The sequence below is a fragment of the Dromaius novaehollandiae genome, chromosome W (genome assembly GCF_036370855.1).
Source record: "Dromaius novaehollandiae isolate bDroNov1 chromosome W, bDroNov1.hap1, whole genome shotgun sequence".
NCBI lineage: Eukaryota > Metazoa > Chordata > Aves > Casuariiformes > Dromaiidae > Dromaius > Dromaius novaehollandiae.
Window position 1 is genome coordinate 64,684,035 of NC_088130.1, and position 12,682 is coordinate 64,696,716.

At 45.4% G+C, this 12,682-nt stretch overlaps 1 protein-coding gene across 1 annotated transcript; it reads left to right on the forward strand.

The window, feature by feature from the left end:
- Positions 1-2,221: 2,221 nt before the first annotated feature.
- Positions 2,222-12,396, forward strand: LOC135324159 (uncharacterized). The gene is made up of 2 exons (XM_064499764.1): positions 2,222-3,105; positions 8,562-12,396. Exon 2 carries the CDS (start codon positions 8,741-8,743, stop codon positions 10,415-10,417), a length of 1,677 nt encoding a protein of 558 aa, XP_064355834.1. The 5' UTR covers positions 2,222-3,105; positions 8,562-8,740; the 3' UTR covers positions 10,418-12,396.
- Positions 12,397-12,682: the final 286 nt, after the last annotated feature.

Consider the following 12,682-nt stretch of genomic DNA (forward strand, 5'->3'; position numbering starts at 1 on the left):
GCAGCTCATTCTTACTTAATCCTTTTGCTTGAGCTTTTTATTATTTCTTATTATTATAAACTCAAGTACAGAAGGCAATTTCAGCACCTGAAATATCTGGAGGAGTTTGATTATATTATTATGGAGAAAACTGATTTTTATCAATTGATTTGGCAAATTCAGGCTCAGACACTCTCCAATCCTACAATCTCCCATCTTGATTACTGTGACATCCTGCTCACCTTACCTTGGTTCATATTTACATGATATCAGTCATTCAAAGCACAAAAAGCAAAGCAAAGAAATGAGTGCCCATTAGTTTAGTGGCAGCATTTCTCTCTTTGGTCCTATCTCCTTTTCTCCTTGTCTACCACACCATTTCCAAAGGTTTGGCTTCAGATTCTTTAAATCAGCTTCAGCTTATATCCAGGACAACTGAGATACCAAGCAAAAGGCAGTTCTGATGGTATGAAAGAGATCATTCTTCATCAAAGCATGGAGAATACTTCATGGGTTTCTCAAGCTAGCAAGTGTGGTAGACAGGAAGGTATTACTGATGTCCAGTGGTTTGCCTATACAGCAATGGCAAGGTCGCATAATGGCATGGTATGAGAAGTAGCGGCATAGCCTTTGGTGCAAGTTACTTTTCTGCTTTATTACCCAAGCTTGTATTCCCCAAGTTTGGTCCATGATCTGCACCTTCGCTACATACTGTTGTCTTTGATTGCAGTGATACTGTCATACATCCCATAAAAAAAGAGTAGAGAATAAGGCAAAAATGAACAAATTCAAGAACAAATGAGGAAAACAATGGCAGCAGAAGAAATGTAGGAGAGAGGTCTGAGAGCAAGAGGGGCTGTATCTGGGGAACTGGAAAAGGCAGAGATGGTGGGAGTTGTCACAGCGCTGTAACCGTGAACATGGATGAGGCTGCTAAGAGGAAGGATGAGGGTGCAAAAAGAGAGCAACCAGCAAAAACCTGCAAGATGCCAACAAATAAGCAGAAGAGCTAGGTGTGAGGAGCCCTTATGAGGTAGCCAGTGATCTAGATTGAGAGTCATTCACATCCATAAAGCAGCAGAAGCAGAGGAGGAGGAAGCAGAGGAGCAAGAGGTTGTGAACGAACACAGCAAGACAGATCAAGGAAACGGAGACCAGAAAAATCACTTTTTGGTTTAGCCCTGGGTAGGAGGTACTAATGCCCATAGTCAGACAGCTTTCAGCTGAGGGGAGGAGTTGAAAGTTAGATTAGAGGGGATCAAAGGTCGAGTGGGAAGAGCAGAATTTAAGATGAGTTAAGGCATGTTCCAGCATTTGGGAGACTAAGAAGGGAAGGGAGGAAGATGAGGGAGTTTGAGAGACAACTGGAACATGTAGGGCATTTAGTGAATGCTTCTCCATCATCGAGTGCCGCTGGGGCAGAGCAGCTCTGCTACATCGCTAACTCAGAAGAATCTTTTAGTCCTTTGTTTTTTTTTTCCCCCACCTCCAACCCTCCCCTCCCTCCCCAAAAAAAACAAAAGGTGGAGAAATTATGATGGGCAAAGCAGGAAAATGGTTAATTGCATCTAGCAGAGCAAAGCACTGTCACGGCTCAGAGCTCCAGTCTGTAATGAGTGTGTGGCCCAGATGTCAAAAAGGTTAGGGCATTCCCTGCCTACCTAGATAGGTTCCCAAGGGAAAAAAACATTTTGTCCTCATTTACAGTATGGCAGGTGAGAGGGATGGGAGACAGGGAGAGGGGAAGGAGGCAAGGAAGAAGATAACTGAGGAGTAAATTGATTTACATTTAAATGTTATGTTTTTATTACTTACTTTTTTTTTTTTTTTTTTACTCAGTGTGAAATCTCATCTTTTAAACAAGACAAACCAGGGTAAACTATTTTTTTATAGTACCAAAAAATGATTGACAGTCTAAGGTAATACTTTTTAAATTCTTCCAATTAAACAAAGCGAATTTAATTTTAAGTTTAATTAAAAGGAAATTTAATTAGAAAGAAGATTAAATTTTAATTAAATTTCTCCAAAATCCTTATCCTTGCCTTTACTGCTAATATTTCTCTCGGAACCAAATCCCTTTTTAATATTCTTAAATTCTATTCTAGTAAACTTCCCTTTTATATTAAAATTATATCTGCCTGGATGTACTCACTACCAGGAAAAAAAATCATTACCCCTCTTAAAATACTTGAAGAGTACACCTGAGACACAGAGTAACTCAAGAGCAACTGTGGCGGACAGATGAATGAATTTTTTGCCTTAAACATTTCTTGGTGCATGGGGTGCAGGCAGGCCATAACCCCGAACAAGCCATCTGTCCCTGGCGGAAACAGGACTGGGCTGCTGCGACCCCCGAGATGGTCTCCCTGCGACCACCCAGAACACACCGAGCCTGCACTGAACGAGACCGCAATCGGGCAGAGACTTTGGGAGCTGGACTGTAAATTATTGTCCGTTTTTAGCACAACTTCTATAAAACCTGCTTGGCATGAGTGGCTAAATTTGCTGAAGCCTTAGGCCGCACTCCCTAGTACAGTGAGAAAGGGCCCAGAGCTGCTGCAGGCGGGAATGATAAGGGCGTTACCAGCAATTTGCATTCCTGTGCACTGCTGAAACGGTGCTAATTGCTGGAGTTACCACCTCTTTGTCAAGACCTTGAGAGATGATGGTGGGACCCGAGGAAGGAAGACACACCTATAGGAAGGAAGGCACACCTGTCTGCAGAAACTGCAACAGAAAAGATAAGGGAGAAAAGAAACAGCCTGCCTAGGAACAACGATGAGATCCAATAAGGAGCAGGAGACCCCAGACTCAAAAATTACTATTGGTCTGAACTACCACGTGGGGGGGTGGGAAACTTAATTTGAAAAAGCTATAATTGCCCAGGGATCTCTTTGTTCAGGGTCCCTCTTTGGAGGTACCCAACTCGAGCTGTAACCACTGCACGCGTGTCATTCCGAGCTAACCTAGGGTCGGACCCAACTCGAGTTGTAATTACTGCACGCACACCACCAAAACTTACACCCAGGGTGAAGAGGAGCCACCTACCACCAGACGGGAGCCCCCCCCCCCCACTGCCGAGACTCCCAAAGGAAGAGGACCAACAGGACGCCGCTGGATCCACGGGTGGTGATATCTTTCTCTCTCTCTCTCTCTCTCTCTCTCTCTCTCTCTCTCTTTCCCCCTCTCTTTTGTTGAATGTTGGTAAGATCTGTTTTTTGTCTAGCTAGTTGCAGTATTTGCCATTGAATTATCCTATTTGACCACATGCCTTATCTTTGTGTTAATAAATCTTAAAACCGGTTGGCTGGTGTCGTTTCACCTTAATTCAGTCCAAGGGCATCACGAACTTGGTCGTTTGGCCCCAAGGGGAGGGAGGTCGTCCTGAACGACTCCTTTCGGGCCGCGACATAATTGGCGTAGTCGGCAGGATGCCCTTGAGATACTGAACCTACCAGAAGGGACCAGGGCCCTTAGCGTGGCCCCTTCCTTGGGAAGTGCCTGCCAGGAGCGGGGACAGAGGATCTTGTTGTAAAGATCCACACTGGGTACGTGAACCCACAGTAGGCTGAATAATTTGGAGTACAGAGGATCTTGTTGTAAAGATCCACACTGGGTACGTGAACCCACAGTAGGCTGAATAATTTGGAGTACAGAGGATCTTGTTGTAAAGATCCGCACTGGGTACGTGAACCCACAGTAGGCTGAATAATTTGGAGTACAGAGGCTCTTGTTGTAAAGATCCGCACTGGGTACGTGAACCCACAGTAGGCTGAATAATTTGGAGTAGTCTCCTTTTGTGTTGTGTGATAGTTGTTGTCGGGATCGATTTGAGGATCCGACAATGGAGGATAATCCTCTCTTTGAAAAATTGAAGGGCTATAAAGCCCTGCCCTCTCTTCCTGGCATGGCTTGGGCCCAAAACAATTGGCATGACTCAAAGGCGGTGGCAGATAGGATCACTCTTTTGGCAAAGGAACGAAAACTACAAACCGGGAAAGGAAAAGCGACAGTTTGTGCTGTTTTAGGGGCGGCACTAATTGCTGCCCAGAGGGAGAGGCAAGGTGATAAAGAGACAATTGAGTCCTTGCAAGAACAGATAAGAAACTCGCGGAGTCGAGACAAAGAGACAATTGAGTCTTTGCAAGAACAGGTGAGAAACTTGCAAAGTCAACTCGCTGCTGAGCGCAACCATACTCAGCGACTTCAAACAATCTTATCGGACTCATTAGACCGAGAGAGAATCCTGCGGTCTGAACTGGAAGAAAACAGGCGGGGGTTTGATGATAGTGAACTGGGATTCTCGAATTTGGCAAAACTAGACGGAAAACAGGCATCTGATCTAAAATCCATATATCCAATTAAAGAATTAGAAGAGAGCAGGAACCTCTTTTATCCTGGAGATGGGAACATAGTAATGAGACCCTTGATTAAAACTGAAACCATTGATAATGGTCAAGGGGGTATTCAACAACATACCACGCGTATTATCCCCTATTCCCCTCAGGACTTGGCTAAAATACAGGAAAAATACTCCCGGGGCTCCCGGGAAACTGAAACTGAGTATGTGTGGAGAGTCTCCCTCACTGGGGGGGATCGCATTCTGCTGAGCGAAGATGAGGCTAGAGGATATTGGGGACCCGGAGTCTTCCTAACCACAAATGATAATAGGGAACCATGGTCCTTGACCCAGAGGGTAGCCTACTGGGCAGGAGGATTAGACCCAATGGAAAGAGGAGACCCTTTTTCTATTAAAACACCCACAGCGGGCCACATTTTGGAAAGCGTGCAGAAAACTGCTTGCCTCCAATTGATGCATGACCGTTTGCTGCTTCCGCAGCAGCCCTCCCCCATGCAGTGTGTGGCAGACCCCGAGAGGTTACATCCTCTGATCAGGGGACTTCCTGATGCTTTAAAGCTTTATGCTGTTCAGCTGCAAGACCGATTACGAACTCCTCGACCGAGGCGAAGGGGAGGCTCCCCTGACATGACTTGGGGGGAAGTGGCACAGGAACTAATTAATTACGGAAGGCGTATGGGATTCACTGGCCAGGGGGAAACAAAGCATAAAGCAGAAATAAGAAGAGTTGAGGAAAGTGGGAGGCAATATAAATCACTGCAACACCCACATCCTGGGAAAATGGTACGGGTGTCGGATAGCAGGAGACAATTATTATGGGCAGAAGGCATTTCAAAGGGAATTCCCAGAGAAGTCATGGATAGGTTACCAACTCCCAACCTGGAAAGTTTGGTAAGAAGTTGGGACAGGATAAGGGGAACCCCATATTCCTCAAATCCCAAAGACCCTGCTCCCTTATCCCAAGAACCTAGAGTAGTAACCCCGTCTGCACCGCAGGAAATTGATGTGGTTGATTTTAAACCCTCGGAGTCGGGAAACCCCCTGAGCCGTCCCTTTTAAGTGAGCCGGGGGATGGCCAGTGGGTCCACTTAAGGAGGCTCACAGAAAACAGCAGAGGAGACTTGTTGATAACTTTCCCACTAGGGCCCTTTAAAACTCCAGTTACTTTCTTAGTAGACACTGGGGCCCAGATATCAGCTCTTCGGAAGGATATTGCTGATAACAATGGGATAGTGGCTGATAAGAAACCGATCTGGGTCACTGATGTTTTTGGCAATTCTAAGCCACAACCGACAGCCCGAATTAAATGCTGGCTGCCAGGTGATGAATCTCCAGTTGAAACCACAATGATACTAGGAGATTTGCCAACAAATATTATGGGACTTGACCTACTAAAAGGCCGTGCCTGGGTAGACTCGGGAGGAAAAGAATGGACGTTTGGCCTCCCTGTAGCCTCGATGAGGCTGCTTCAGTCAGCACCCGCACTTCCTCCTTCAAAAATAACCAATGTCAAACCCTATGCTCTGCCATTAGGAGCAAGGGAGGGAATTGCCCCTGTAATAACTGAATTACGAGAACAGGGGATAATTATTCCCACTCACTCACCTTATAACTCCCCTGTATGGCCAGTCCGTAAACCAAACGGAAAGTGGAGACTGACAATTGATTATCGGCGTCTGAATGCCAATACAGGTCCTTTAACAGCTGCTGTGCCTAATATAGCTGAACTGATTGCAACTATACGGGAGCAAGCCCATCAAATTTTAGCAACCATCGATGTTAAAGACATGTTTTTTATGGTCCCCTTGCAGGAAATAGATAGAGATCGTTTTGCTTTTACATGGGAGGGTATGCAATTCACTTTTACACGTCTCCCCCAGGGATACCGCCACTCACCAACCATTGCCCACTACGCACTGGCACAAGAGCTTGCTCAAATCACGCCTGAAAAAGGGGTCAAAGTATATCAATATATTGATGATATATTGGTTGGCGGCTCTGATGCCACTGCGGTGGGAAAAACCCAATCTGAAATAATTAGCCATTTGGAAAGTTTAGGACTCCAAATTCCGACAGAAAAGATACAGCCTCCCTCTTCTGAGGTGAAATTCCTAGGCATTTGGTGGAGGGGAGGAGCAGTATGTATTCCCCCTGAGACTTTAACCTCCCTTGAACAAGTAAAGATGCCTGGAAATAAGAAGGAATTACAACATGCCCTAGGCCTGCTGGTATTTTGGAGAAAACACATTCCAGATTTTTCCATCATAGCACGTCCTTTATATGATTTGATACGCAAAAAGGCTACCTGGAATTGGACCCCAATTCATGAGGAAGCCTTAGAATTGTTAATCTTTGAGGCTGGGGTTTATCAAGCCTTAGGGCCAATACACCCAACAGATCCACTCCATATTGAGTGGGGTTTTGCAATTCATGGATTATCTATACATATGTGGCAACGTGGGCCTGAAGGTCCGACTCGCCCCGTAGGTTTTTACTCACGCAGTTTCAAAGATGCAGAGAAGCGATACTCTGCCTGGGAGAAGGGCCTCTTTGTAGTTAGCCTGGCTTTGCAAGAAGCTGAAAGGGTCATACGACAGCAATCGATTATTTTAAGAGGACCCTTTAAGGTCTTGAAGCCAATATTAGCTGGAACTCCACCTCCTATGGGGGTTGCACAACGAGAAACAGTAAGGAAGTGGTATGCGCAGTTAGATCACTACTACCATACACACAAGGTAGAAGAGGGTACACCTAAGATGCTTCAAATACAGGATGCACCTCCTGATCACCCAGATCAGGAACCTCCTCCTTCTGTTATAAAACCTGCTCCTCCTTTTGAATCCCAACTAAAAAATGTATGGTTTACTGACGCCTCCTCTAAAAGAGAAGGTAAGGTCTGGAAATACCGAGCAGTAGCATTGCATGTTGATTCAGGAGACCGGATAGTAACGGAAGGGGAGGGGAGTGCTCAGGTAGGAGAGTTGATAGCAGTTTGGAGTGTGATAAAGCGAGAAGCAGAAAACACAGAACCAGTGTTCATTTACACCGATTCATATGCTGTGTTCAAGGGATGTACTGAATGGCTCCCATTCTGGGAGCAAAACCAGTGGGAAGTTAATCGAATACCAGTGTGGCAACGAGAGAAATGGGAAGAAATTCTCAGCATTGCCAAACAGAAATCTTTCCTAGTAGGATGGGTAGCTGCACACCAAACAGGAAACCACCCCGCTCACCTTTTGAATAACCAAGTAGATTCGCTAACCCGCCTAGCTACATTAGCAGCAGAAGCAGAAGGGGAAAAATGGGAACATCTGTTAGAATGGTTGCATGTTAAACGAGACCATTCTGGAAGTAAAGACCTTTATAAAGAGGCAGTCAGCAGGGGATGGTCTGTGACTAGGGAGCTATGTAACACTGTTATCTCAGCATGCGGCCTATGCCGTACACGATTAGAAGGACATAACCCTCTCAAGGACCAACCCCTACACTTAAGAGACAATAAGGGGCTGTGGGACACTTGGCAAATAGACTACATCGGCCCTTTTCGCCTCTCAGAAGGGAAGAGGCATGTATTGGTAGGAGTCGAGGTAATTTCAGGATTAACCCAAGCTGAAGCTGTCCCGCGAGCAACAGGGGAATATACAGTAAACAGTCTGAAATCATGGTTTAGTTGTTTTCCTAAACCCCGAGTTATCCAATCAGATAACGGTAGCCACTTTACTGCCGGAGTAGTCCAAGAATGGGCACGAGAGGAAGGGATACAATGGATTTTCCATACCCCATATTATCCCCAGGCAAACGGTATTGTAGAACGTACAAACGGACTCTTAAAACGAACCCTGAGACCACACAATCCTGGATGGGCGCGACGAATATCTGATGCAGTAACTAAGGTCAATGGACGATGGGGAGTAAATGGCTGCCCCAGACTCACTGCTTTTTGCCCTAATCCTCCATCCCTCTTACCTGGGACTACGGAGAATAAGAAACCAAGGAATCCCTTGTATTACCCGGGACAACCGGTTCTGGTGGACTTACCCACTGTGGGACAAATACCTCTAGTACTGAAAGCTTCAAAAAATCTGTATGCATGGGTAGCTACTGATGCCCATGGGAAAGATCACAGAATCCATACCAGGTGGATCCTCCCTTCCTTTTAGGTCAACAATGTCAAAGTGTGGTCGGGCTGTGAGGTCCGAACCTGATTCCCTTCCCTTTACAGGACCAAGAGAAGAAAAGGAAGAGGGCACTAGGGAAGAAGACTTGTCTTATGTTGAGCCTGAGTGTCCTCGACGGGTACTACCTGTGGTAGTTATAATAGTTATTTTTATCTTTTTTTTTTTTTGTAATTGTGTGCTGCGATCATAATTAGCTTTATTGTTGAAAACACAACAGCCAAGAATGGCATTCTTGACCTATGTTGGAAAGATATTTCTTGTCTTAATATGCTTATATGTGCTATGGCAAACCTACCACCAGAATCAGGATTACACCCAAGGTAAAAATAAGCGAACTTTATCAATCCAAGCCACCCATGGTTTGGAGGATAACTTAATCCTAGCCTTGGTAAAGGGGTTTGCAACTTCCCTAAATGAATCTAGTATTACTGCCTGCTTGCCTATGCCTAAATCTGTAGAAGACCCCCTTCCCATGGGTATTCTTCCCACAGACATAGCAGGCAGTCTGCTGAGACTGTGGAATACCCGGGGTATCCTTGAAATAGTGAATCCTTATTCCCCAGATAGAAGGCGAGTTCCCGTGAAATTTGATCAACCGTTTAATTTTTCCACCATCAATCGCACAAACTGTACATATTACGAAAGAGGTTTAAACGTAACTTTCACCTGCAATATGATCCCGTGGGGAACTACAGATTTACAACCTTGGGGGCGAGCAACTAATGTCCTACAGTATAATCAACCAATAAATACAACCTGGTGCATTCAATGGAACAGAGGGCAAGATTGTCCCAAGAGGGAAAAGCCCAAGAGTAATTGTGCCTGGTTTGGATTAGACTATCGGGGTTTCACGCCATTCGAACCAGGACTCTCTTTTGCCCCAGTATCAAACAAGTCAGCGTTGTGGTCTTGCCAAAATGTAATAAATTGCTCTAACTGGAAACAATATGGTTGGGTTGAATACTATTGGCCAGTTTATATCACCTTAAAAATGGGCTGTTTGTGCCGAAATCACAGCATAGCATACAAATCAGTGAGTGAAAATTTTGCACCTCCTAATGACTGTCATGTTGCCTCTGGTGACGCTCCGGCTGGTTTGATCTGGGCCTGCAGTGATGGTAATATGTATACTTCTTTATGGGCTGGGCTACCTGACCTCCAATGTACCTTGGGACTCCCAACATTATGTCCTGTGTGGAAACGGACTCCTATCCGACCCCACTGGATATCCCGCATGAAACGGGCAAAAATAACACTGGACGGAGATGTAGAAGGGTGGCAAGACCCAGGGGTAGCCACCCGCATAGCCTGGGGAATGGAAGGATTCTGGGGCTTTGGGTCTGCTACCACGCGAACGCGAATATGGTTAAGTAAGTTAGCTTATCAAGTAGGAAAACTAGCTAATGCTACTGAAGCTAGTATACAGTTGCTTAATCAGCAACTGCAAGCCACATCAAAAATGGCTCTTCAAAACCGCATGGCACTAGACTTGATGATGGTACATCAAAATGGGCTTTGTGGTTACTTAAACCTCTCCAGTACTGATTGCTGTATCTATATCCCTAATGTTACACTGGACCTTAATGACCAACTAGAAAGGATACGACAAGTGGCAAAAGACACCCGTGAGCTCCAAGAATCAATGAATTCTAATTGGCTTTCAAAAATATTTAGTTGGTTTGGACTCAGTGTCACTGGTTGGATTCAAAGTTTGATACAATATGTGATAATGTTTATTGCAGTTGTGATTATCGTAAGCATAGCAATATCCTGTGTAAAATCAACTATAATAAAAACTGTTAACATACGAATGGTCCAACTGACTAATTATGCTCCCCTACCAAAGGAGGAGGACGAGGAGGGCCTAATCGATGTCCCTAAGGCTGAAATAGCAATTTAAGACCAGGCTGAGGAACCTTTTTAACTCACGGGGTGGAGTGCATGGTTACACACGGAAGAATGGCGAGGAGATAGGCAATAGAGATCAGGACAACTATAATCCAAATATTTTTTGTAAAGAAACCATAGGAGGTACTCTGTGATTTGCTATAATGATATGTTTATCTATTCTGTAAAACTGGTCCTGGTGACCCACCGGAACTTAGTGGGTAGAAAACAATAAAACGCGTCAGGTGACTAGAGTACCCAGGCTCAAACCACGCATGCGCCACAACGGCCATCAGCCTTGGCATCAACCACGAGGGCCGCAGTCAACAATCCCCAACCATCCTTGCGACGCTGGAGCCCTGAGGATAACAGAAAGAGGTACCCCCCACACACGCCCCGTCACAACTTGGACGACAGATACATCGGTGGATTATACTAGAAGAATGGAAAAGAAGATGTTATACACAGCTATGTTAGTTCATGTTGCAGTACTTGTTCTTTGGCTATTGCTGTAACTGTTCTTTTAATATGCCCTTGTTTGCCTCACAATTGTCATTGTAAAGGATCACCTTTCTCCAATGACTCCCCAGAGCCATAGGCAAATCCTCAAACTTTTCCTGGGACACATTTTGGTGTGGTTATTTTTAGATATGTTATTGTTAGCTTTAGATATGTTAAGATATTGTTCTTTAGATATGTTATTGTCAAAAGAAGTTATTGTTCAGAAAATTGATTAGTTTTGGACATATTATTGTTAAAAGTAGATATTGTTAATAATTGTTCATGACTACTGTGCGCACTTCTACTATTTCTATACTTCTTTCTGATCTCTCTCTCTGTCTCATATCACCACTGTGGATGAAGGCCATGAAGACTTCAGGAAGGAGACGTACCAATCAATGTTTAAGTCACGGGGTGGTGTGGCGGACAGATGAATGAATTTTTTGCCTTAAACATTTCTTGGTGCATGGGGTGCAGGCAGGCCATAACCCCGAACAAGCCATCTGTCCCTGGCGGAAACAGGACTGGGCTGCTGCGACCCCCGAGATGGTCTCCCTGCGACCACCCAGAACACACCGAGCCTGCACTGAACGAGACCGCAATCGGGCAGAGACTTTGGGAGCTGGACTGTAAATTATTGTCCGTTTTTAGCACAACTTCTATAAAACCTGCTTGGCATGAGTGGCTAAATTTGCTGAAGCCTTAGGCCGCACTCCCTAGTACAGTGAGAAAGGGCCCAGAGCTGCTGCAGGCGGGAATGATAAGGGCGTTACCAGCAATTTGCATTCCTGTGCACTGCTGAAACGGTGCTAATTGCTGGAGTTACCACCTCTTTGTCAAGACCTTGAGAGATGATGGTGGGACCCGAGGAAGGAAGACACACCTATAGGAAGGAAGGCACACCTGTCTGCAGAAACTGCAACAGAAAAGATAAGGGAGAAAAGAAACAGCCTGCCTAGGAACAACGATGAGATCCAATAAGGAGCAGGAGACCCCAGACTCAAAAATTACTATTGGTCTGAACTACCACGTGGGGGGGTGGGAAACTTAATTTGAAAAAGCTATAATTGCCCAGGGATCTCTTTGTTCAGGGTCCCTCTTTGGAGGTACCCAACTCGAGCTGTAACCACTGCACGCGTGTCATTCCGAGCTAACCTAGGGTCGGACCCAACTCGAGTTGTAATTACTGCACGCACACCACCAAAACTTACACCCAGGGTGAAGAGGAGCCACCTACCACCAGACGGGAGCCCCCCCCCCCACTGCCGAGACTCCCAAAGGAAGAGGACCAACAGGACGCCGCTGGATCCACGGGTGGTGATATCTTTCTCTCTCTCTCTCTCTCTCTCTCTCTCTCTCTCTCTCTTTCCCCCTCTCTTTTGTTGAATGTTGGTAAGATCTGTTTTTTGTCTAGCTAGTTGCAGTATTTGCCATTGAATTATCCTATTTGACCACATGCCTTATCTTTGTGTTAATAAATCTTAAAACCGGTTGGCTGGTGTCGTTTCACCTTAATTCAGTCCAAGGGCATCACGAACTTGGTCGTTTGGCCCCAAGGGGAGGGAGGTCGTCCTGAACGACTCCTTTCGGGCCGCGACAGCAACCAGTGGAACATTTGGTTATGCTCTGAGTGAGACATTGCTAAATTAACCCACATGCTGCTGAATGCTCCACAGTCAGAAAAGCATCTCTGTGTGGTGAAATAATCCTTACTTGTATGTAGTTATCTGCTACACAGCACATGCATGATGTCTGTATGGGCTGTACTGCCCAGTCT